This window comes from Bos grunniens, chromosome 2, assembly GCF_055505025.1.
Source record: "Bos grunniens cultivar Pamir isolate PY7600 chromosome 2, Bosgru_T2T1.0, whole genome shotgun sequence".
NCBI lineage: Eukaryota > Metazoa > Chordata > Mammalia > Artiodactyla > Bovidae > Bos > Bos grunniens.
The window spans coordinates 88550078-88577139 of NC_141166.1; the positions used below are offsets into that span (position 1 = coordinate 88550078).

A 27062-nucleotide genomic window follows, 5' to 3' on the forward strand; every position below is an offset into this window, starting at 1 on the left:
GCAAAGTAATGTCTCTGCTTTTGAATATCTAGGTTGGTCATAACTTTCCTTCCAAGGAGTAAGCGTCTTTTAATTTCATGGCTGCAATCACCATCTTCAGTGATTTTGGAGCCCCCAAAAATAAAGTCAGCACTGTTTCCACTGTTTCCCCATCTATTTCCCATGAAGTGATGGGACCAGATGCCATGATCTTCATTTTCTGAATGTTGAGCTTTAAGCCAACTTTTCACTCTGCTCTTTCACTTTCATCAAGAGGCTTTTTAGTTCCTCTTCACTTTCTGCCATAAGGGTGGTGTCATCTGCATATCTGAGGTTATTGAGATTTCTCCTGGCAGTCTTGATTCCAGCTTGTGCTTCTTCCAGCCCAGCGTTTCTCATGATGTACTCTGCATATAAGTTAAATAAGCAGGGTGACAATATGCAGCCTTGACTTACTCCTTTTCCTATTTGAAACCAGTCTGTTTGTTCCATGTCCAGTTCTGTTGCTTCCTGACCTGCATATAGGTTTCTCAAGAGGCAGGTCAGGTGGTCTGGTATTCCCCTCTCTTTCAGAATTTTCCAGTTTATTGTGATCCACACAAAGGCTTTGGCATAGTCAGTAAAGCAGAAATAGATGTTTTTCTGGAACTCTCTTGGTTTTTTGATGATCCAGCGGATGTTGGCAATTTGATCTCTGGTTCTTCTACCTTTTCTGAAACCAGCTTGAACATCTGGAAGTTCACGGTTCACATATTGCTGAAGCCTGGCTTAGAGAATTTTGAGCATTACTTTACTAGCATGTGAGATGAGTGCAATTGTGCAGTACATTCTTTGGCATTGCCTTTCTTTGGGATTGGAATGAAAACTGACCTTTTCCAGTCCTGTCATTATAGCATATGACAGTTAGGAAAAGGTGGTGAAAGTATGCTTTAGAAAACTTGTTCCAGTTAGGAAAGCAAGATGATTTGAATTAAAATGACTTTTCCCCCTTTTGTACATTTCAGGACCTGTAGATGAATACATGCTGCCATTTGAGGAAGAAATTGGCCAGCATCCCTCTCTTGAAGACATGCAGGAAGTTGTTGTGCATAAAAAAAAGAGGCCTGTTTTAAGAGATTATTGGCAGAAACATGCTGTAAGTTATAGTTAGCTTTTCACTTTAATTTCCAATTAAAAAAAATGCTCATCAGAGGAATGATTTATATTTTTGCACCTTTTCTTTCTGGATTTCCTGAGGCAGAGATCTTGGTACAAGGTATTCTATTCTAGAGTCCTAGAAACAGTGCAGTTAAGGCCACATCTGTACACTCGTGAGGGAGACGGTAAAGTCAGAGCTGTGGGGGACACTTGGCTTTGTGCTCCTGTGTCACAGTGTCTCCTATCTGGAAGGTTTCCAAGGGAAACAAGTGGCTGACTGTGAGCCTGTGGAGAGTTGTATAACCTTGCTGACCACCACCGTCGCATATGATGTCGTTTTAAAAAGTGAAGTACCTAGTATTATTCTATGACAGTTACTGCATTTTGATTGGATGATTTTCAAGTTCATAAGAGACTAGGAATGTGAAGGCTGGAACAATATTGCCCTGGTTATTTTGTTCTAGATATAACTAGAAACATGGATAAGCCAAGTAGAGAATCCTTAAGTGTGGCTTCCTAACCCTTTTCCTACTTATCTGCAAGGTAGAAATGCTGAGAAACTAAGAAAAGAATAAAAATTGGTAAACTTCTCAAAGCCTTAGTTTTGAATTCAGTTCAAAGGTTAGCTTAAATTACCTGCTTTGTGAATAATGATCAGAGATATTTGGAATTAAACAAATCACCTGCTGTGATCATCTCCAGTGCTTAAAAAAAAAAATACTGTTTTCTCTCAGTGCTTCTCTCCATGTGAGATATTCGAAAGTGAATGTTGACAAATATCAAACTTGGCTAATTTTGAGACTTTCTTTAACCCACAAGAATAGCAATTTCTTTATGAGAGTTTTACTCTAGTTCCCAATAGAAAACAAAAATTGCTATGATATTTAAATGTGTTTTTCCTTTTTAGGGAATGGCAATGCTCTGTGAAACGATAGAAGAATGTTGGGATCACGATGCAGAAGCCAGGTTATCAGCTGGATGTGTAGGTGAAAGAATTACTCAGATGCAAAGACTAACAAATATCATTACCACAGAGGACATTGTAACAGTGGTCACGATGGTGACAAATGTTGACTTTCCTCCCAAAGAATCTAGTCTATGATGGTTGCACCATGTGTACACACTGAGAAACAGGACTCTCAACTGGAGCTGCTAATGAAACTGCTTGCAGTTTATTTTCTGTGTGAAATGAGTAGGATGTGTCCTAGACGTCTCAGAAAGAAGACTCTCATTTCAAATGGTGGCTCTGGGAGACTTACGGCATTGCCTGTAGCAGAGACATACATGAAGGACACGCGACTAAGAGAAAAGTTGTAAACTCTATAAAGAAACTTTTGAAAAAATGTACATGAAGAATGTGGCCCTCTCCAAATCAAGGATCTTTTTGGACCTGGCTAATCACGTGTTTGAAAACTGACATCAGATTTCTTAATGTCTGTCTGAAGACACTAATTCCTTAAATGAACTACTGCTATTTTTTTTTTTTTTAAATCAAAAACTTTTCATTTCAGATTTTAAAAGGGTAACTTGTTTTTATTGCATTTGCTGTTGTGTTTCTATAAATGACTATTGTAATGCCAATATGACACAGCTTGTGAATGTTTAGTGTGCTGCTGTTCTGTGTACATAAACAAAGTCATCTAAGTGGGGTACAGTAAAGAGGCTTCCAAGCATTACTTTAACCTCCCTCAACAAGGTATACCTCAGTTCCACGGTTGCTAAATTATAAAATTGAAAACACTAACAAAATTTCAATAATAAATTGACCCATGTTTTGTAACAAGGTATTACAAATTCACTGTGTTATTTAAGAAAAAAGGTAAGCTATGCTTAGTGCCAACAGTAAGTGGCCATTTGTAAAGCAGTGTTTTAGCTTTTCTTGTGCTAGCTTGTGATTTAAGGAAAAAAAAGTGCTGTTTTTTGAAATGAAAAAATGGTGTATTTCCCCCTTTTCTCCCATGTTTTAAAAAAAACTTCATCTTATATCAAGTTCCCAAAATATTGCATACTTAGCTACATATTTTTTTAGGTGTGCTGTGCTTGGGGACTATTTGAAAATTTAAAGCATGATTTAAAATTTTTTAAGTGAGCTGTAACACTGGAAAGCTCTTCATTTTTATTCTTTAAAAATAGATTTTCTTTTTCCTATTTATATATGTAAAATTGTAGTGTATTTCTTTTCACCAAACAGTGTGTGGGACATTCTTGATCACTGTTTTAGAATCACCTCAGGAAGTGTCATTACCCAGAATTCCTCACTCTCTGCTTTGAGACTTGTAACTTTATTACTATATTTCTGCTTGGTGCCATCTTGTCAGAGTAATATTTGATGTCTGTGATATGTCAAGAATTATCCTAGGATAGAGATTTAAACTTTTAAGCACAGATTTCAGATGTTACTGCTTTAAAACAAATCAGGGATAACAAGTTAAACTTATAACTTAAAATATGCAATGACATTTAGAGGTAACCAATGTTGATATAGGTAACATAGCTTAGCATCCTTCCACAAATTGCTTTTACAACTAACTGATATTAATTTAGGATAGTTCATGCCTTATCCTTGATGAGAAAATCGAACTGATAAGTAGGTGCCAAAGTGCTTTTCAAAACACTATTACATTAGAATATAATTGGATTCCTTCTCAAATTTACAGGCCAAAGCAAAACATTAATTAGATTACTGACCAACAAATAGTCAGTATTATACTATGTACTTTTGTCAGGTCATTTAAAAATCCATGTTAATTTTATAAAAGAATTTTTTATGTGTCACTATCAGGAGCTCACTGTGAATGTGTTATCTTCAAATGGCTATTTAACCACACAGTACACTACATTTTACATAAAACATGCGCTTAATCTCTGGGAATAAATTATATTATTTATAAATAATACATAGGTCAACAGACTCTAAGCAGGGAGGGAAAGAAGAGTAACAGCATTGTCGTCTGTGTGCCACACACCATACAGAGAATTGTGTTCTTGGTCACATCATGTACCCAAGGCTTTGTTGTATTTCTAAGAATTCCCATTTCAGTGTTGAGTTTACCTTTATTTCAAAAAGTACCTGGCTTCTCAATTTCTTGGTTTTGCTTCTACCTGGAAACTAATCAAGAAGGGAAAATAATGAGAATATTCATACATGAAAATTGTTCATCTCTTGAAGACTGATTTCTACCTGTTCTGAACATTTAATCCTGTTTTTAAAAGTTTAAAAAAAAAAGTCAAAGGAAAACAAGGAGTATTATGATGAATGTTTGGCTTATGTGAACACTTAAAGAGTTACATTTATAAGACCAGTTATTCACAAAATAAAGTTTTCTCTTCATGTTAGAAAACGTTTTTAGAAATCCTGGGTATTGTACTTAACTCTAGCTAACCAATTTTACAATAAAACCTGTATCCTTTTGAGAACTACATTGGTAGAAAAATAATTTTTATAAGCAGTAAAATAAGAATGTTCCAGTGACTACCTGTCCTGTACCTAGTCTTGTTAAAACTTTCTTTTGCAGGGCATTTTCACGTTTGGTTTACAGTCAGTGTAGAGTGGGCAAATTAATAAAAAGTTTGAGCTTAGGGATACTGAAAAAAAGAAAGATCAAAGAAAAATGATTTGTTTGGGGGTAAACAGACCCCAATAATTTTTTCCTCATGTGTATGGTGCTCCTTATGATTCGTCTTGTATTTTGCCTTTATGACACACATCAGAACTGCTGCTCTAACTTACACTCTTGACCTTGCCCAGATCTCCGTGTAAGGAATGCTTTATGATCAACTGCCATAGGACTGATGGACTAGTCCAAACTGATGGACTGTTTGGCTGTATTCGAAGTCTATGCCCTGCACCGCTCTTGTATGTATTTTAGATGCTAGGCAGTTTTCAGCATGTGACGTGTGATTCTTGTTTGAATGTTTATTACAGGTACCTTGTGAATTCCAGAACAGAGACTGTGCCTCACAGTTGTTGGTCCCATGAACTTGCACTGTCCTTCATGGTGATGTTTTGAAAATACAATCAGAAAGAAAAAAGTTTAGAACTTAAAGATGAATCATAAATCATGAAACTCTTCTTCCCCCGTCCTTACTCCTAGGTAGTATAACAGCTACATTTAAGTAAAATGCAGGTAGGAGGGGAAAAAATCCTGGATAGTTTAGGGGAAAAAACTGATTAACTTTAAAAAAGATGCTTTGCCACAGATATTTTCCAGTTTCTCTTTTTTACCTTTTTAAAATATTACTTTTTAGGAACATTTGGTATAATGTGCATAAAATTATTTACTGATTTATGGGCAAAATGATACAAGTAGCATCTTGATTGAACATCATTTACCTCAGATATTCAACCAGCAGTACATTTTTTATGCAGTCTCAACCCATATCCTATTTGTTACCTCTCAAAATATTGGTAAACAATTATTTTAGCTTTACTCTGTATTTCTTGTCAGTGTTTTGGGCACAGGTTGTTGTACTACTGTCAAATTGTACTTGCTATTTTTTCTGCAAGTATTTAACAAAAAGTCAAAAAAAGAAAAAAAAAAAAGTCCCATAAAACCCCACCTTGGGTAAGTGATTGTTAAATATTGTACAAATAAAATGTATGCTATCCCCATTCCATTCCCAAGTTAAATAAAAAAAATAAACATGGTATGATTTGCATATGAAGTTTTTCTTTAGTTATACATTCTTAAAGATGGGAACAGCAGCTTTACAATTGCTAGTGAGCCTTACACCTTGGAATGTGCAAGAATGGGGACAGGTGAAAGGGAGGTTTGGCATTTCTCTCCTTTGCTGTGTAAGCAGATTGTGTTCCTTTGAAAGTACAGATATTGGTCCTGCCAATTTTAAGAGAGACTAAATGGCATTAGTTACCTTGTCTTTTCATACAGACTTTTTCTTAAAAAGTGACTTAGGTAATAGACATCAAAGATATAAATTACACTTCCCAACTACAGTTTACCAATAGAAGGGAAGAATTCTGATATTTTCCACTTAAGGTAATCAGTAAGAGGGATCACCAAGGAAGCAAGCTTTCATTTGCATTTTTAGTGCTGCAAATTCTAAACACTAGAATTTTGGTTTATCACCTGACTTTCCAAGCAAATGGGGGTGAAAGAGCCCCACCTACCCACATTTAATGTCGAAGTTCACATCAATGGATCCTCAATTTTTTAGGGTAAAGGTGAAGGAAGGGGCAACACTTAGGTTACACTGGTTTGAAAGAAACTGCATTTTCTTCTAAAACCAAATGAAAATACAAACCATGAATCTACAGAAAGACAAACTGTTTCTAATGTTGTTCTGCAAAACTGATTCTTCAGAAAGTTAATAGTATGTAATCAATATATACAGAATGATGATGTAAGTTTTGGGGCAACAGCACATACTTCTGAGTCATTCACATTTGCACGTCCACAAAACTGGGAACTTTTTTCTTAATGTTTTTGGTTGGACACATGGAGGGATCACAGGAGTGATCAGTAACCTCACTGATGCTGCTAACATGCCTGCTCACCTGGTTTTCAGTCTTTTGATCGTGTGGTTAACAGGCTGCATTCCTTTTCTAGTAAATGAAAATATCTTTAAGCCACATTTGCTTATGTTATTCTTGAAAGGTTTTTACTAGGGCTTTTGAGATTTGGTTTTTATTTTATTGACGACAGTTTAAACAATTTAAAAGATGAAGTTAGTTTTAAAACATTTAAGTATATTTTAGCTTCTCTATATTAAGGAATATGGAAAGGGAAACACAACATTCTTTCTCTGAAAAACTGCTTTTGAAATGTAGGCTTGTACTTCATTTGTGTGACTTTTGCTAACTTACTTTTTATAGTTTGTTATTTAGCTATTTCACTGATGTGATGGATATTTCTGTAGTTTTTACATAGCCAGGTAAGTAGATGAGGGCTTTCAAACCTTTGAGTGGGCATCCTAAGCAGATAAAAATTTGCAGTCTTCAAGCCAGTTCTTTAGGTGCTTTTGTGGTCAGTGCTTTTAAAGCAGAGGGTACTCACCTAAAACAGCTCAGAAAAAATTTTAAGGGACAATTTTGGCTCAAGTGCAAAAAACCCTTACGTCTTAATATTGCTGTGACCATGGTAAGTATTTTGGCAGAATATCCCCTAAAAATCTGTAAACTATTGCACAGAACCAGGATGCAAGCCTTGGCTTTCATGAAACACTGCTGAAAAGTAAATGACAGTGATCTGGAACCTAAGAATGCCTATGTATGCAAGGAATAGTTGCAGGTACTGAAGAGCTATTTTTATGCATAGAAATCTCATACTCCATTCTAAACGCAGTAACTCTTAAAACCAAGAAAATAGTTTCTTAGAGTATACTTAAAAAGACACACTAAGAAACACAAAACTGAGCTCTGATGTCAACGAAATGAGTTGGAATTCCAGGGTCTGTCAATGCTCTGGACAGGGCCACTACTGTGTTAGTTTTCTCACCTGTAAACAAGAGTAACTAATGTCAGGGTCTTTGACAGTTTTAAAAGGATTGCAAACTGTACAAGGATAGGGACTTTGTCTTTTGTAACCCTTCTATGAAAAAAATAGACAAATATTCCTGAATAAATGAAGTCACTAACACTTCATGAATGCTTATTAAATTTCACTTTAAACACATACCAATATGGTCAACTTTTTGATACAAACATTTAGTTAACACTGTCATACATTTTCTATTATTCGTGGGAGTGGCTTTACAGGAATTTGCTAAAGTGCTTGTTAAACAAATGCTAGTTCCTACAACATGCCCAAGAGTCGCATTTAAAAACATCCTACAAAAGATTCTTCCGTAGATGGTATGAGTACCATATTTTAAGAAGACTGGAAGAAAATGTTCAAACTTTTGGGTTTTTTCTTACATGTGAACCATCTTCTAGTCAAACTGATCAGGCTCCTGAACTGAAAGACCTTGGTCTGGGAGAGAATCTTAAATTTTCATGAATACAGAAAGACTGCAGCACCGCCCAATGGACCAAAAGATTACTCATTACATTTCAACTCTTAACCACTGTTTCTTTACTGCTTTGTTTACAGTTTGTAAAAATATCTGGCTGCTGGATTGAAATGAACTCTTCAAATGTACCACATAAATACTTTACAAGGGTTAAATTAAGCATATGTTTCAATCCCTAAGACAGTCATATTTATTTTTTTGAACAGTTACAACGTATCACTGGAATTAAAACTTAAAATCATGTAACTGCTCGTATGATTCAAAGGCAAGGCACAGCCATGATACATGTTTAACAGTCTCCCATAAATACAAAAATACATCTTTATAAATATAAGAAAATGCAATAACATATCTTGTTAAAGGACAACAGCTTTTAGTTCTTCAGAGAAGTCTGCCTGAAACTCCATAACTGAAACCATGGTTATACTCATAACCAGCTTAGGGAGGATGTCGCCCACTGCCTAACATCTGTAGGACAGTTGGGGTATTTCTGCAAAGCATTCATAATTTGTGTATTATCCAAAAGTAGTTTCATCAGCTGATACTCCCTCTGTGCATTTACTGATGTTCTTTCCATGGGCCTTATTAATTCTAATTGTTGTAAGTGTTCAAACGCCTGAAAGATGAAACAAATAGTTTAGGTTGAATAAGGGAAGTAAACAACATTAAGCCAGAGAACAGTTAGGATTTTAGTCAGTTTTAGAACAGAGTACTAGGAAACAAAATGTAATAATAGATGTCAGTAAAGTTCAAAAACAATTCTCATCAACCTCATAAAAACTTCACACATCACATGAGGCAGTGTCAGTATAGAGCTGCCTGTCCCTACATCACTGAATGTAAACGGAACAAACAACTCAACTGCACAATCTGATTTTGTTCCTCACCTCATTCTGTCATATCTTTTCCTAGCACTTAAGTTAACAGAGTTTCTGGTTCTCTATGAAAACCCAAAGTCTGATAAGACCAGTACATTTTAACTAATGGCCCAGGTTACTCAAATTTGCCTTTATGTTTTGTTTTGTTAGACTTTGCTGTATAAAAGTTTAATATAGCTGTAAAAACAGAGGGCAGCAGGGAAGACCTCTAGCAGCACACCTGTTTAGCTGATCCTGTATGTAAATGACTCAGCAGAGTGGTGGAGGTATGGAGGAGAGGACAGGCCCCTCCTTCCTGAAGAAGTCTGACAGAGACCACTACCACCTGTCAGAAAGTCCCTTTCTTCCATCTTCCCCACATTAATAGGGCTCCTTACTGTCCACTTCCTCTTAGCCCTTCATGTACCATGTCTTTTCTAACCATGATTGTTGTTTTAGTTACTTTATTAGGATATGAAGAAAAAAAGAAAACATTAAATTAGGACCAATCAACTATTAAATACTGATACACTGACCTTTCTATTCTTAAGCCTCACTGTGAAAAATACTACTGGAATACATTCTTTATAAACTAGAAAAATTCTTATGAAAAGAAAAATAGTTCAGGCAATTTCTGAAAATGAGAAAATACTAGAGGATCTGGCTATTGGCTGAATAAAATTGAGACTTCAAATATTTCTAGGTAGCAAAATACTTTCTTAATCAAAATGTAGAAATGACCAGTCTCAAGCTACTAGTAAAAATTTAAGTGCTCAGCTAACCCTTTCCACTAATACATTCCCATAAACTATGACTATCATTAGGAAGGGAGGAAAAAACCAACCTCCAGTACGTTAAGTATTTTTCCTATTGTTTTGAAGAAAATGGCAATGCCCTGATCTCATGTTTTTTTGGTTGCCCTAAAAAATAAGCTTCTGACTTCTAATATCCTTTAATATCCTTATAAAGGATACTAAAAAACTTATGGGTGCACTGCTTAAAAAATTCATAAAAGGTGTTTCTTCCCATAAAGTCCTCGAGAGCTGTGCTATTCAATATGTAACCTCAATGGGCTCTTGAGGATCTGAAATGTGGAACTCTATTTTTATAAAGTTTAATTTAAAAACTAACAGAACATTTTAAGTATGTTTGAAACATTTTCAGAATGTAAATTTACTTCTTCAGCTAAATAAGGGTCTAAACAAATAATTTAAAGAATCTAAAGAGCAATTATTTCCAATGACTAATCAGTGAATCAAAATGTGCTTTAAGTGTAAACACACAGAATTTCAAAGACTTAACACAAAAGAAAATAAAAAACTTCATTAATACCTTTCTATATTGACTACAGATCTAAATATTTTGGTACATTAAATAAAGCTTACTGTCTAAGTTAATCTCACCTTTCACCTTCTTTTTGTTGTCGTTGTTGCTACTAGAATATCTAAAATTACATTATGTAGCTCATGTTTCTGGTGGACAATGGTATGCTAGAATAAATTTCCTCAAGTTTTGAAACTCATGCCTTACCCAAGCTCTAACAAAACTGTCTCTATATACCCTCACTAACCAATGAGATTGTTTTTTATTTTCTTAATGACTCATTCTATCTCCTTTTACTGCTGAGATTTTATAAAGCCAACCTTAAGGGTATAAAAAGATAGGGCTGTATCTGTGTCTTGTGAAAGTCGCTCAGTTGTGTCTGACTCTTTGCAACCTCATGGACTATCCAGTCCATGGAATTCTCCAAGCCAGAATACTGGAGTGGGTAGCCATTTCCTTCTCCAGGGGATGTTCTGAACCCAGACTGAACCCAGGTCTCCCGCACTGCAGGCGGATTCTTTACCAACGAGGGAAGCCCAAGAATACTGGAGTGGGTAGCTTACCCCCTCTGCAGCGGATCTTCCCAACCCAGGTATCGAACCAGGATCTCCTGCATTGCAAGTGGATTCTTTACCAACTGAGCTATAAGCTGTGTCTTGCTGCTGCTGCTAAGTCACTTCAGTCGTGTCCGACTCTGTGTGACCCCATAGACGGCAGCCTACCAGGCTCCTGCGTCCCTGGGATTCTCCAGGCAAGAACACTGGAGTGGGTTGCCATTTCCTTCTCCAATGCATGAAAGTGAAAAGTGAAAGTGAAGTCGCTTAGTCGTGTCTGACCCTCAGCGACCCCATGGACTGCATGCTTAGGTAGAATTTAATGAGTAGTTCCTTTTCAGCACGCAATTGATAGGAAGAGACAGTAGAGGGCAGTATATCCCCACAAACTAAAACAACAGTACTCTTCAGAATTATTCAAACATTTCATTTTTAGAGTTTTTTTTTGGGGGGCGGTGTCTGTTTTGAATAAAATTCCTATGATAATACCTAATGTTCCAAAATTAATAAAAGTTCAGCTATGATATATATGATCAAAGTAGACAAAAATAAGCCTATCTGCAGAAAAAATCTTACCTTCATGACAACAGGTTTCTCAAAATTATAAACAGAATGGGCCTTTCTTTGAACAAACTTCTGGAATTCTGGACAGAAAGCAATGACATTGTTAGTACCGTCAAATAAGCAGTGGAGTATAGTCAGAAAGAAACTATCAAATGAGTCATCTCACCATTATAAACCATTTGAAAATTAAAGGGCTCCTCTTCATAGATATCATTTAAATGTTTCATTGCTATGATAAGACAGATTTCCAAGACTGACAGACCTATAGTAAAAGGGGAAAAAACTATGAGGTATAGTTTTACATACTGATTGAAACAAATCCTCCAAATAGGAGGATAATGTGAAAGGTTATGGCTTTGAGGGGTGGGGAGAGGCCAACAAAGCACTCCTCGGTTCAAATGTGTATCAGTCACTATTATCTGAATAATCTTAAGCAAGTTATTCAACCTCCCTCAGCTTAGTTTTAATTTTTTTTTAAATAAGGATCTTTCTAAACTTCCAGAAATTGTTACAAAAATTAGAGACAATACTATCAAGCACTTTATGACCTACAGCAAACATGAACAAGAGCTGCAATTATTATGTAACTTTCAATCATATAAGGCCCTCCATTATTCATAATCTCTAACCCCTGGAAATTACATCTAATTTATTTTTCCTGGAGAGGAGAAAGTTCACTAGATTCTCAAAAGGGATAGTCAACACCAAATGGCTAAAAGCCAATGCTCTTCAGTAATACTTGGTACACTGAGAATTGTATTTCCAATGCAGCAAGGCAGGTAGTGCATCAAGTTTCTTTCACTTTAAATGGGAGAAGTGAGTTAAAGGATGTATAGATATAAAAATATTTTGCAAATAAAAACACTATACTAATGTTAATTGTAATTTCAAAAAGTATACCATTATATAAAACTCAACCTTATTTTAAAAACTACTAATCAAGCAGGTTTCTCACCATGCACAATATTTCCTTTTGAGTCCATGCTACACAGCTGGTTTGCCTCCATTAGATCTGCTGCAGTTATAAATGGGTGTGACGGTGTTACACGATTTAAAGCAAGCATCTGGGAAGTGCAGATCAGAAAAAGAAATGCATATTTACATGGGCATTTGGGGGTATTTTATTGAAGAAAACTTAATTTAGAGTTATGAAAGAGTAAATATTAATACTTGGGAAAGTTACTCTCAAATTTAGCTCTATTTAAATACAGTATTTCAATTCATAAGCCACATAAATGTATAAATGTAAATAAAGTATTAAAAACTTCTTGCTGCTCTCTTGACCTCTTCCTATTTGCATATCTTGATTACAAATCCTCAAAAGAAGAAAAAAACATTTTAAAAGGAGTGAGGAGAAGAGACCAAAAATAAGTAAGAATACTATTCAAAGCTCCAGAACAAAAAGGCAGAACTATGACTTCTATAAACTTTCTCACCACCCAATCAACCAATCCAGGTTAGTCTTATGTGACAGACAGAACTCAGCCACTTTGATGTTCAACTGTATTAAAAAGAAAAAAACAAAAATAAAATTATACCCAGAAACAACTCTCCTGGAAAGCAGGGAGCAAGTTGCTTTTGTGTAGCAAGCTATCTGCTCAACAACTAACAAAACTTCTGCATTTGAAGTTTTTATTTGTAACTTTGATAACAACTAAATTTTTTTTAAAGTTTATTTTTCACTGAAATATAACTGACTCTGCATTTAGTTCATATAGATAAAATCAGCAGACAAAAATGCATGGTATCTGATTAAATTTGAATTCCACATAAACAATGAGTAATTCCTTAAGTCTACATATTATATATGTAATGTAATAGTTGGGACATTTACATTAGAAACTCCCTCCCTTTTTAAAAAAAATTATTTTATATAAGTATAGTTGATATACAATATTGGGTTAATACCTACTATACAGCAAACTAATTCAGTTATACATACATATATATTATTTTTCATATTCTTTTCCATTATGGTTTATCACAGGATACTGAATATAGTTCCCTCTGCTTATAGTACAACCTTGCTCTCTATCCATTCTACATATCATAGTTTACATCTGCAAATTCCAAACTCTCAACCTACCCCACTCGTGCCCTCGGCAGCCACAGACCTATTCTCTATGCTTTTGAGTCTGTTTCTGTCTCGTAGATAGGTTCATTTGTGTCCTATTTTAGATTCCACATGGAAGTGATGGCATATGATATTTATCTTTCTTTCTAACTTAGTATGATAATCTCCAGGTCCATCCATGTTGCTGCAAATGGCATTATTTCATTCTTTTTATTATGGCTAAATAGTATTCTGTAGTTATGCACATACCACTTCTTTTTTCATTTATCTGCTGATGGTCATTTAGGTTGTTTCCATGTGATGGCTACTGTGAATAGTGATGTTATGAAAGTGTGTTTGTGTACATTTTTTTGAATTATAGTTTTGTCCAAACATATGCCCAGGAATGAGATTACTGGATCATATGGCAACTCTATTTTTAGTTTCCTAAAGAACTTCCGTGCTATTTTCCATAGTAGATGGAGCAATTTACATTTCCAACAGTGTAGGAGTGTTCATTTTCTTCACACCTTGCCCAGCATCTGTTATGTATAGCGTTTTTGATGATGGCCATTCTCACTGGTGTAAGATGGTACCTCACCGTACTTTTGATTTGCATTTCTCTAATAATTAGTGAGTTTAAGCATCTTTTCATGTGCCTGTTTCCATCTGTATATCGTCTTTGGAGAAGTATTTATTTAGCTCCTCTGCCCGTTTTTTGATTCGGTTGGCTTTTTTTTTTGTTATTAAGTTGTATGAGCTGTTTGGTATTTTGGAAATTAAGATCTTGTCTGTCACACCATTTGCAAAATTTTGTCCCACTCTGCAGGCTGTCTTTTTATTTTGTTTATGGATTTCCTTTGCTATACAAGAGCTTGTAAGTTTGAGTAGGTTCCATTTGTTTATTTTTGTTTTTATTTTTTTAATATAAATTTATTTTAATTGGAGGCTGATTACTGTACAATATTGTAGTGGTTTTGCCTTTTATTGCCTTGAACTCTCTCCCTTTTTTAACCAGGGCCCAGGGTCCTTAATTGAACAAAAGAGTTTGGTAATCCTTGACCTTCATTTCCCTACTGGGAGGGACCCAGGAACCCAGTAGCTCCTTTCCATTCTCTTACCTTTCCTTTTTATTATAAAATATTGTCGACATATAAATAGGCAAGAGAGTAATATAATGAATATCCATGACCACTTCCTCAGCTTATGAAATATAAACTTACAGAGTTGAAGCCCCTGTCTCTTGCCCTGGTTGTACTCTCTACTCTTCTCCACGTAAAAAAAAATCATGCATGTCTTCATCCTTCTACTACATATCTTTGTATTCCTAGATAATACAGAGTAATTTTCAAGTTTTATATAAATATCATCTTGAACTTATGCAACACAGACACCATACCATCAGACATAAACTTTGCACACCCACCAAACTGGCAGAAAAAAAAGGTTTAATTGTAAAATTGAAATTGTACACCATTTCCCTATACTGGAGAAGTTAAATATCTTTGTAACTTATAAATCATGTAGGATTCTACACTGGTAGATTATTCTTAGTTCTTTCGCTCATATTCACTCATATTCACAGTTTGTTCCTTTATTGATTACTGTAGAAGCTTTTTCTACATTATGGACAGTGTTGATGATTACATGCATTGCATTTTTCATCTCCTAATCACTTCTTCTATGGTATCTTCCAGTGTCCAGACATTTAACAAAAAATTCAATATAATTAACATTAACTGTCTTTTCTCCTATGGCTTGTAATTTGTGTAACTTCTCTAAGCAATCTTTTCCTACTTCAAGTATACAAACATATCTTTCTTCTAATTAAAAAAAAAGCTTTGTTTTTATACATATATTTAGGTTTATCAATCTGAAATTACCTTTAGGCTATGCATTTGAGGGTACTTTTTTTACCATGTGTATAACTCCTTAATTTTATTGAAAAATTAGCAAACTATATTTAATCTCAGTCTTTATTTTCTTTATAATTTCTACCAATTACAAAACTTTTCTTAAAAAAGAAAAATCAAAACAAAAATTAAGCCATCACCTTGAATTAAAAATATAATAGGAAACTAGCAAAACAGTGCTTTCTCATGTTGACAATTTTGAGCCAGACATTTTTCCAGAATGAAAGGTATGCTATGCTGTGCTTATTCATTCAGTCGTGTACAACTTTGTGACCCCATGGGCTGTACCCCATCAGGCTCCTGTATCCATGGGAATTCTCCAGGCAAGGTTGCCACGCCCTCCTCCAGGGGATCTTCCCAACCCAGGGATTGAACCCAGGTCTCCTGCATTGCAAGTGGATTCTTTACTGACTGAGCCACCAGGGAAGCCCAAGAATACTGTAGTGGGTATCCTATCCCTTCTCCAATGAGAGGTATGTGTTTCTGTATGTATGTGTGTGTGTGTGTATCCTCCAAATACCATAAGTTAGTAAACACAGGTACCTAAATTACTAAAGTCTCTACTCTAAAAATTCTTAGTCTTTGTAATACCTCTGTGATAAAGACAGCTATTGCTAAAAATGGCAGGATGGTTTTGATAAATGGGAGGAGGATGTGCTAATAAGAGGGTAAGTACACAGGGAGGAAAATTCTTTTAAGTTTCCTAAGCAAAACCAGAAATGGAGAAGGAGAATCTGTAAAAAGAAAAAACAAAAACATGACAGAACCATGTAAGAGTAAAGCAGGATAAGCCTGAAGCCAGAGAGACTTGGATTTGAGTCGTGGGTTTGTTATCTACTAGCTGTGTGACATGGGGTAAGTTATTTAACCTCAAAGAACATCAGTTACCTCAAAGGTAAGTATAACACCCAAACATTAAAAAAAAAAAAAACAATAACAAAAAAACAGGATTAATATAATGGTAAGATATAATGCTGGTCATAACTAGAGCAGGAAACGGCAACCCACTCCAGTATTCTTGCCTAGAGAATTTCATGGACAGAGGAGCCTGGCGCGCTACAGTCCATGGGGTCGCTCAAACAGTCAGACATGACTGAGCGACTAACACACAAAGTAACTAGGTCACCTGACTTTTGTGCTATTTAATAAGTGATACCCATTATTATCATAAAATGGAAGTGACCAAAAAGAAACTCATGAAACCAAAATTATTTTCTCTTTGAAAGGTATTTGCTATACCTTTCATAATAATGAATAAATAACTTTCTAGCAATAGTAGTCTAGTATCAAATACTCTAGCGAAGGAAGTTTACTTTTCAGAAAAATTAAGTACCCCTTTCTTGATACTGTTTAAACTTAAGATAGAATTACTTGGTGAAAGACTATGACCAGGTAGGATTTGTCCAGGCATGTAAAGCTAGTTCAACATTTGGATCCAAGATATTAGAAGGTGAGAAATAACAATAATATATGAAGAAAAATTAGGTCATGTTAAGAGATTTGCACATTTCATGCACTTAAGTGTGTGTACTCGATTTCCACTTACTCATTACAATAAAAAAGATTTTGAAATGGCAGAAATAAAAAAAAAATCAAGCAATGTTGTTCAATATAACAAGCTAAACAAGAAAAGTCATATATCATGTTCATGGATAAAAAAAATAAACATCTGGCAAAATCCAACACAATCACAACAAACTCTCAGCAATTTATGGATAGATGGGAATTGCCATAACTTGACAATAAACATGTATTAAAAAGCTTCAGCTTATATCATATTTGATAGTAAAAGACTGAAAGTTTTTGCCCTAAGCTTGGCAATTATACACCCGCACCATTCTAATTTAATATAGCGCAAGTTCTAGCCACTGCAAAAAAGAAAAAGAAATAAAACATATACAAATTAGAAAGGTAAAAAGAAAAACTATTTTCAGATGACATGATTATCTATATAGAAAATCTCAAGAAGTCTATTAAAAAAAAAACTTAACTAAATGAGTTCAGCAATACTGCAGAAAATAACATCAACAACAAAGAAATCACATTTCTATATACGATCAATGAGAATGCTAAGACAAAAATTAAAAACAAAGTATTATTTACAATTGTTCCAAAGGAAGTTAAACACTTAAGAAAACACTGAAAACATACACAGGATCTGTGAGGTGAGATTTATAAAATGATAAGAGAAATCAAAGAACTAAATAAAAAAAGAGATGTACCATATTCAGGGATTGGAAGACCTAACGTAGTATATATGTTAATTCTCACAAAATTTATCTAGAGGTTTAACCAGTTCTGATCAGAACATAATTACCTGGTGAAAGAGAATGAGTGAATAAAAATAAAATTAATACAAACCAGTAGCATGTGTAATGAACGCAGGTTTTTGCTGACATTAAAATGCTTCTGCAGCACTTCTTTCACACTTCTATCTTCTGAGAGACTCTAGATGAAAAAAATCAAAAGAGAATTAAGGAAGAATGCAGATTAAAACCTAAATATAATATTATGCCTCACTGGTCGGTATACCTCATTAACTCTATCTAGTATTTATTCATTATTAAATAGGTGCTGGTCTTTTGGGGAAAAACAAAAAAATCAAAAACAAATTTCTACTCTATTGATTTTCTCCTTATCCTCTACCCTTTATGTTAATTCTGAAGACACAAAGATAAATATAACCCTTGTTACCATAAAATTTATTCAATCACAGTAGTGGGATGATCAAAATGTAGTAGTACATGCAACAGAGGATGAGGGTTATTTGTTGTTGTTTAGTCACTCAGTTGTGTCCGACTCTTTTCCAACCCCATGGACTGCAGCTTGCTACGTTCCTCTGTCCATGGGATTTACCAGGCAAAACTACTGGAGTGGGTTGCCATTTCCTTTTCCAGGAGATCTTCCCAATTCAGGGATCAAACCAGTGTCTCCTGCACTGGCAGGCAGATTCTTCACCGCTGAGCCACCAGAATTTCCACAGTTTATTGGATCCACGTAGTCAAAGGCTTTGGCATAGTCAATAAAGCAGAAGTAGATGTTTTTCTGGAACTCGCTTGCCTTATCCATGATCCAGCGGATGTTGGCAATTTGATCTCTGGTTTCTCTGCCTTTCCCAAAAGCTTGAATATCTGGAAGTTCATGGGTCACACATTGCTGAACCCTGGCTTGGAGAATTTTGAGCATTACTTTACTAGCATGTGAGATGAGAGCAACTGTGGGGTAGTTTGAGCATTCTTTGGCATTGCCTTTCTTTGGGATTGAAATGAAAACTGACCTTTTCCAGTCCTGTGGCCACTGCTGAGTTTTCCACATTTGCTGAGATATTGAGCGTAGCACTTTCACAGCATCATCTTTTATGAAGTGAAATAGCTCAATTGGAATTCCATCACCTCCACTAGCTTTGATTGGAGTGATGCTTCCTAAGGCCCACTTGAATTCACATTCCAGGATGTCTGGCTCTAGGTGAGTGATCACAGCATCATGATTATCTGGGTCATGAAGATCTATTTTGTACAGTTCTTCTGTGTATTCTTGCCACCTCTTCTTAATATCTTCTGCTTCTGTTAGGTCCATACCATTTCTGTCCTTTATTGAGCCTATCTTTGCATGAAATGTTCCCTTGGTATCTCTGATTTTCTTGAAGAGATCTCTAGTCTTTCCCATTCTATTGTTTTCCTCTATTTCTTTGCATTGATCACTGAGGAAGGCTTTCTTACTCTCCTTGCTATTCTTCGGAACTCTGCATTCAGATGCTTATATCTTTCTTTTTCTCCTTTGCTTTTCACTTCTCTTTTCACAGTTATTTGTAACCCTTCCTCAAACAGCCATTTTGCCTTTTTGCATTTCTTTTTCTTGGGGATGGTCTTGATCCCTGTCTCCTGTACAATGTCACGAACCTCTGTCCACAGTTCATTAGGCACTCGGTATATCAGATCTAGTCCCTTAAATCTATTTCTCACTTCTACTGTATAGTCATTTAGGTCATACCTGAATGATCTAGTGGTTTTCCCTACTTTCTTCAATTTAAGTCTGAATTTGGCAATAAGGAGTTTACAAGCTGAGCCATAGTCAGCTCCTGGTCTTGTTTTTGCTGACTATATAGAGCTTCTCCATCTTTGCCAGCAAAGAATATAATCAATCTGATTTTGGTGTTGGCCATCTGGTGATGTCCATGTGTAGCATCTTCTCTTGTGTTTTTGGAAGAGGGTGTTTGTGATGGCCAGTGCATTCTCTTGGCAAAACTCTATCAGCCTTTGCCCTGCTTCATTCTGTACTCCAAGGCCATATTTGCCTGTTACTCCAGGTGATTGGAGTAAACCGTTGACTGCGTGGATCACAATAAACTGTGGAAAATTCTGAAAGAGATGGGAATACCAGATCACCTGAGCTGTCTCTTGAGAAACCTGTATGCAAGTATGGAAACAACGGTTAGTACTGGACATGGAACAACAGACTGGTTTCCAATAGGAAAAGGAGTACGTCAAGGCTGTATATTGTTACCCTGCTTATTTAACTTATACGGAGAGTAAAAGTTCAATATTCAAAAAGTAAGATCATGGCATCCAGTCCTATCACTTCATTGCAAATAGATGGGTAAATAGTGGAAACGGTGGCTGACTTTATTTTTGGGAGCTAAAATCACTGCAGACATTGACTGCAGCCATGAAACTAAAAGATGCTTACTCCTTGGAAGGAAAGTTATGACCAACCTAGACAGCATATTAAAAAGCAGAGACATTACTTTGTCAACAAAGGTTTGTCTACTCAAGTCTTTGATTTTTCCAGTAGTCATGTATGGATGTGACAGTTGGGACTATAAAGAAGGCTGAGTGCCAAAGAATTGATGCTTTTGAAGTGTGGTGTTGGAGAAGACTCTTGAGAGTCCCCTGGGCTGCAAGGATCTCCAACCAGTCCACCCTAAAGGAGATCAGTCCTGGGTGTTCACTGGAAGGACTGATGTTGAAGCTGAAACTCCCAATACTCTGGCCACCTGATGTGAAGAGCTGAGTCATTGGAAAAGACTCTGATGCTGGCAAAGATTGAGGGCAGGAGGAGAAGGGGACAACAGAAGATGAGATGGTTGGATGGCATCACCGACTCAATGGACATGGGTTTGGGTGAACTCCGGGAGTTGGTGATGGACAAGGAGGACTGGCATGCTGCGGTTCATAAGGATCGCAAAGAGTTGGACATGATGAGCGACTGAACTGAACTGAACTGAGCCACCAGAGAAGCAAGAATTCAAATACAAGGTAAAGTATTACAAAGAATGCTTAACATGTATGAGGTAATAGGCTACAAAGAAGATAGAGCATTACAATTTTAGGGAACAACATGAGCACTGCAGGGAGACGGTGGCATATGGACAAAAGATGCGTAGTCACAATATCCTGAGGTTCAGTTACTGGCAGACTGATTGTATGGAAAGACAAAGGCAGCAAAGCTTACTTGGAGATAACTGCAATTCTCCATATAAGAAACAAAATGAGTCTGAATTAGCACACTGGTGTGAAGACAAGAAAGAAAAACATTAATAGAAGACACGTCTGATGGAGACTCTACTGGTGAAAAACAGAGATGAAGGGTAAAAGGGGATACAAAAAAATGAAAAGATGAAACTATAGGGAATAGAATGTCCCAGGAGGAGTGAGGAGGGAGATGTAGTCAGAAGTGAAACTTGCATTACTGACATTTAAGAAGTAAAGGGAAAAAAAGGAGCAAAGTAAGGGATTGAGAAAGATGTTGAACAAGTGAACAGAATCCAAGAGAGAGCAATAAAACCAGGGGAAGAAAACAAGAGGGACACACTTCAAGAGGGAAGTGGTAATAAAACTATATACTTTGTATAACTAAATTAAGATATATTTTGAGAGGCTGACGGCTTCAGAAATTTAAAGGTCAATTTGGCCAACCAGTGCATCCTAAAGATCAGTCCTGGTTGTTCATTGGAAAGACTGATGTTGAAGCTGAAACTCCAATACTTTGGCCACCTGATGCAAAGAGCTGACTCATTTGAAAAGACCCTGATGCAGGGAGGGATTGGGGGCAGGAGGAGAAGGGGATGACAGAGGATGAGATGGCTGGATGGCATCACTGACTCGATGGAAATGAGTTTGAGTGGATTCCGGGAGTTGGTGATGGACAGGGAGGCCTGGCGTGCTGCGGTTCATGGGGTCGCAAAGAGTGGGACACAACTGAGCGACTGAACTGAGGGCCATTTAAAAAAGCAATACCTAAATATATACTTAATATATCAACTTTATAAGCTATTTGGTAAGAAGGATTTTACCTTTTTTTAGAAGGATTTTTAGAATTTTTAGAAGAATTTTAGAAGGATTACAGTTAATTTCCAAAAGTTTTCTTTAATATGTATTACTTTATTATTTTACGCTCATCTGGTGTACTTCCAAAGGGTATTTGACCCTGTTTATACAGCAACAGCAAGCCCTTTAAGAAAGAAAGAAAAGACTAAAAACAGTGACTGCAGTGAATAAGGATCAATGAACCGTGAGGTTCATTTGGCACTGAACAAAAGATTAGATGGAAGGACAGTAAATTCAGAGTTGGCAGAGACAAAAAAGGCTTGGCTAAGATTGATATAATTTTTCAAAAGTCATCTGCAAGGAATAAAAATTCTTTAACAACAGTAACAAAAAAAGCCCAGAAAACTAAGTATACTGTATTTTCTAGAGTTAAAACTGTATGTTTCTACTTCCGACTGGAAGAAGATCTAGATTCAGGCATAAGTTCAAGTCTAATGGGGTGAAGTTTTATGCTCCCAGTAAATACACTATCCTAGTTATTATAGTTTCCAACCCTTGCTACTGTTTTTAGTCTTTATCTTATTCATGGAAGCTGTAGAGTCCCTTTTCGCCAATAAGCACAGGAGTAACAGTTGCAGAAATAACTTCTTAACATGCTCACTGCAGTTTGCTTCACAGGCAGTTTCTCAGAAGAATGTTATAGGGGAACAGCAGTGTTACAGAGGAACAGCAGGATTCATGCTGCTCCAGGGACAACTCACTGGCAGCAGTACAGGTACCAAGTCTCCTAGTCTGTTCCTGTTAAACATTCTCACCTCCTGTTAACTGAAAGGTTAAGACAGCAGGGGATCTTTCTTGAACTTAGCTATAGCACTTTGTGGGAACTTCCTTTGAAGAGAAATAGATATGGTCCTCTTAAGATGCTTTTATACAGAGATTTTCCTTACAGTGTCTTGCTGAGATGTTGTTTATCCTGCTTACTTGCACATTTCCATAGGACTAAAACAAACACTCAAGCTGGTACGATGTCTAGGTTCAAGCCTATCATGAAGATATTTCTTGGATGCGATTCCATAGGTGACTTGTTAGCACTACCTTTGCTTTCTGTTTAAACCTAGAATTTGAAAAAAAACTTGCTGGATAGTCAGCACTGAGAGAAAGGATAGCTCCTTCAATGCACACGCCCATTTTCAGGCAAGGCCTCTGGCCATGGTGCTGACATTTTAATTTTTTTCTTCAACTGAAGCTCATTTATTAGCATATTCCAAATGCTATCGGCAACAAGGGACTAGACAGTGTCCCTGAATAAGATAAAGACTAAAAACAGTAGCAACAGATTGGGGACTATAATAACTAGGATAGTGTATTTACTGAGAGCATAAAACTTCATCCCATTCAGTTCAGTTCAGTTGTTCATCGTGTCCGACTCTTTGCAACCCATGAACTGCAGCAGTTGGATGGACAGCAGCCTCCCTGTCCATCACCAACTACTGGAGTTACACAAACTCATGTCCATTGAGTCAATGATGCCATCCAACCATCCCATCCTCTGTCATCCCCTTCTCCTCCCGACTTTAATCTTTCGCAGCAGCAGGGTCTTTTCCAATGAGTCAGTTCTTCACATCAGGTGGCCAAAGTATTGGAGTTTCAGCTTCAACATCAGTTCTTTCAACGAATATTCAGTACTGATTTCCTTTAGGATGGACTGGATGGATCTCCTTGCAGTCCAAGGGACTTTCAAAAGTCTTCTCCAACACCACAGCTCGAAAACAACAATTCTTCTGTGCTCAGCTTTCTTTACAGTCCAACTCTCACATCCATACACAACTACTGGAAAAACCATAGCTTTGACTAGATGGAACTTTGTTGGCAAAGTAAAGTCCCTGCTTTTTAATATGCTGTCTAGGTTGGTCATAACTTTTCTTCCAAGGAGCAAGTGTCTTTTAATTTCATGGCTGCAGTCATCATCTGTAGTAACTTGGGAATCTAAGAAAATTAAGTCTCTCATTGCTTCTATTGTGTCCCCATCCGTCTGCCATGAATTGATGGGACCAGATACCATGATCTTAGTTTTCTGAATGTTGAGTTTTAAGCCAACTTTTTACTCTCCTCTTTCACTTTCATCAAGAGACTTTTTAGTTCTTCTTCACTTTCTACCATAAGGGTGGTGTCATCTGCATATCTGAGGTTATTGATATCTCTCCCGGCAATCTTGATTCCAGCTTGTGCTTCATCCAGCCCAGCATTTCTGATGATGTACTCTGCATATAAGTTAAATAAGAGGGTGACAATATACAGCCTTGATGTACTCCTTTCCCAATTTGGAACCAGTCCATTGTTCCATGTCCAGTTCTAACTGTTGCTTCCTAACCTGCATACAGATTTCTCAGGAAGCAGGTCAGGTGGTCTGGTATTCCCATCTCTTTCAGAATTTTCCACAGTTTATTGTGATCCACACAGCCAAAGGCTTTGGCATAGTCAATAAGAAGTAGATGTTTTCCTAGAACTCTCTTGCTTTTTCAATGATCCAGCGGATGTTGGCAATTTGATCTCTGGTTCCTCTGCCTTTTCTAAATCTAGCTTGAACATCTGGAAGTTCACAGTTCACATACTGTTGAAGCCTGGCTTGGAGAATTCAGCCCATTAGACTGGAACTTATTCCTGAATCTGGATCTTCTTCCATTGGGAAGTAGAGACATACAGTTTTAACTCTAGAAAATATAGTGTACTTAGTTTTCTGGGCTTTTGTTGTTGTTGTTGTTTTGTTTCTGGGCATATTCCAAAGGGAGGTGGCAAATGATGATTCAGATCAGATTAGATCAGATCAGTCGCTCAGTCATGTCCGACTCTTTGTGACCCCATGAATCACAGCACGCCAGGCCTCCCTGTCCATCACCAACTCCGGGAGTGCACTGAGACTCATGTCCATGGAGTCAGTGATGCCATCTAGCCATCTCATCCTCTGTCGTCCCCTTCTCCTCTTGCCCCCAATCCCTCCCAGCATCAGAGTCTTTTCCAATGAGTCAACTCTTAGCATGAGGTGGCCAAAGTACTGGAGTTTCAGGACGGGGCAAGAAAATATCAGTGCTAAGAGACAGCAACTCCAGTGGTACTAGCTCTACCTTAAGAAAGAAAGAACCACAAAATAATCAAAAAGATGACGGGAGTGTTTTCACATTCATTCCTATCATCCTGCCCCTTAACTCAGTGCTCAGCAAAGAACAAAAAAAAAAAAAAAAAAATAAGGGCAAGCAACTCTATTATCACATGCTTACCATTTTCTGAGTCATCAAAAGTTATACTTCATAGAAACTGTCACCATCTACTTCCTTTATATACCCACTATAAGACGCTCAGAATGCAACACAGCAGGGAAGGACAGAAAAATCCAGGACAGGACAGTACAATCTAGGCTTATGGAATCATTTTAGGAAAAGAAAGTGAGCAGAGATAAGAATACAATAAGCACTGGGAAATCACAGACATTTAAATTCTAGGAAAGACTGCGTCTGATCACTAAAGCAATCAGAAAAATAACTATTGTTAACATGACAATCAGTTCAAGATTTAGGAAAGGTGAAAGTTTGTGACACACTCAAAAGTGGATTCACAGGCCAAAGATCCAGAGCTCTGATGCACTTCAGACCCAGGTAAAGAAAAAGACAATATAAGAGCACCAACCATAAAGTGTTCATAAAGCATGGAATCCTTCAGTCAGATGCAGTATCAAGAAAAACTTACATGACATAGTAAATTACTGAGTTCCAGGCAAAATTAATTTGGGGAGGAGGGTAGAAGGGAAGACTCACTAGTTATATCATGACACAATATCTGGGTTTAAGGAAAACAGTCAATTATTTTCACATAAAATTCTGTATAAAAATAATTAACAATCAGAACAAAGGTAGAACAAAGTAAAAAAGATAAGCCAGAGAATAACATTTAAGGTTTGAATCCTTCATGTAAAAACAACTTCAGCATGTAGGTAAGGTCTGAAATGCTATAAACCAAATAATTACTTTGCAGTGAAAGGGGGGAAGATGAGCGTGAACATAAGGGAAAATTCTACTTTTTACCATGTTTCTAAAGCACTGATTAAATTTTATTATATGAGCTTTTAATTTTAAAAACAGTGTCAAAATTAATAGTGCTTACATGAGCACAGTATTTTAAAATCAAAATAAGAATCAAGTTTCATTTATACAAGTTGAGTAAGTTCTGCACATGTGCAGTAACATGATTATAGTTAACGATATAGTACTATGTACTTGAAATCTGCTTAGAAGATAAAACTTAAGTGTACCACAAAATTAAAAAAAAGATGAGAAAAAATCTATATGAAGTGATGGATATGTTAAATAGCTTGATTGTGGTATTTCACAAAGTATACCAAAACATCAAGTTGTACACTAATATAAACAATTTTGAATTTGTCAATCATACCTCAACAAATGGGGAAAAAATTATTAAAGAGCAAAATAAATGCAGAGTCTCACTTTTAATTTGGTATTGATATTAAAGATTTTATAATAAAAAGAATATCAACTGCCATTATTGCTATAACATAAAAAATCTTTTTAGAGCCAATGAATATAGACTGTGTTATGTTTGTTGTCTAGTTGCTCAATTGTGTCCAACTCTTTGTGACCCCATGGACTGCAGCCCATCAGGTTCCTCTGACCATGGGATTTCCCAGGCAAGAATACTGGAGTGGGTTGCCATTTCCTCCTCCAATAGACTGCATAACTCTAAGCAGAACTAATCATCCTCACACATTAGTATTTCATATTATAGACCAGTTATTCCCAATTCTTACAAAACCAAGGACTCCAATATTTTCTACAAGGCCCATATTTTTAATGTGTGAGATTTATCAGGAACACTGTTTTCCAAACACATTATTAATCACATATTCACATACATACACTCTCTCCCTTCTCCCTAACAACTAAAACTTTTCAGTATAAGATAAATGGATGCTAGTATGCTTACTTGAAATTAAAAGACGCTTACTCCTTGGAAGGAAAGTTATGACCAACCTAGATAGCGTATTCAAAACCAGAGACATTACTTTGCCAACAAAGGTTCGTCTAGTCAAGGCTATGGTTTTTCCTGTGGTCATGTATGGATGTGAGAGTTGGACTGTGAAGAAGGCTGAGCGCCGAAGAATTGATGCTTTTGAACTGTGGTGTTGGAGAAGACTCTTGAGAGTCCCCTGAACTGCAAGGAGATCCAACCAGTCCATTCTGAAGGAGATCAGCCCTGGGATTTCTTTGGAAGGAATGATGCTAAAGCTGAAACTCCAGTACTTTGGCCACCTCATGTGAAGAGTTGACTCACTGGAAAAGACGCTGATGCTGGGAGGGATTGGGGGCAAGAGGAGAAGGGGACGACAGAGGATGAGATGGCTGGATGGCATCACTGACTCGATGGGCATGAGTCTCAGT

The 27062-nt window shown here is 36.6% G+C and overlaps 2 protein-coding genes across 11 annotated transcripts in view; one reads left to right on the forward strand and one right to left on the reverse strand.

Moving 5' to 3' along the window:
• The window catches only part of ACVR2A (activin A receptor type 2A), a 96345-nt gene extending 90581 nt beyond the window's left edge, over positions 1-5764 (forward strand). For both annotated transcript variants that reach the window (XM_086352449.1, XM_086352458.1), the window contains 2 exons: positions 984-1114; positions 2024-5764. In XM_086352449.1, coding sequence (XP_086208575.1) covers positions 984-1114; positions 2024-2218 — 326 coding nt within the window. In that variant the 3' untranslated portion in view covers positions 2219-5764. The remainder of the gene's footprint in view (positions 1-983; positions 1115-2023) is intronic.
• Positions 5765-7721: 1957 nt separating this feature from the next.
• The window catches only part of ORC4 (origin recognition complex subunit 4), a 94641-nt gene continuing 75300 nt past the window's right edge, over positions 7722-27062 (reverse strand). For all 9 annotated transcript variants that reach the window (XM_086352525.1, XM_086352486.1, XM_086352532.1 and 6 more), the window contains 5 exons: positions 17711-17797; positions 12339-12447; positions 11550-11645; positions 11396-11463; positions 7722-8701 (listed from right to left, as the gene is read on the reverse strand). In XM_086352525.1, the coding sequence (XP_086208651.1) occupies positions 8513-8701; positions 11396-11463; positions 11550-11645; positions 12339-12447; positions 17711-17797 (549 nt within the window). In that variant the 3' untranslated portion in view covers positions 7722-8512. The remainder of the gene's footprint in view (positions 8702-11395; positions 11464-11549; positions 11646-12338; positions 12448-17710; positions 17798-27062) is intronic.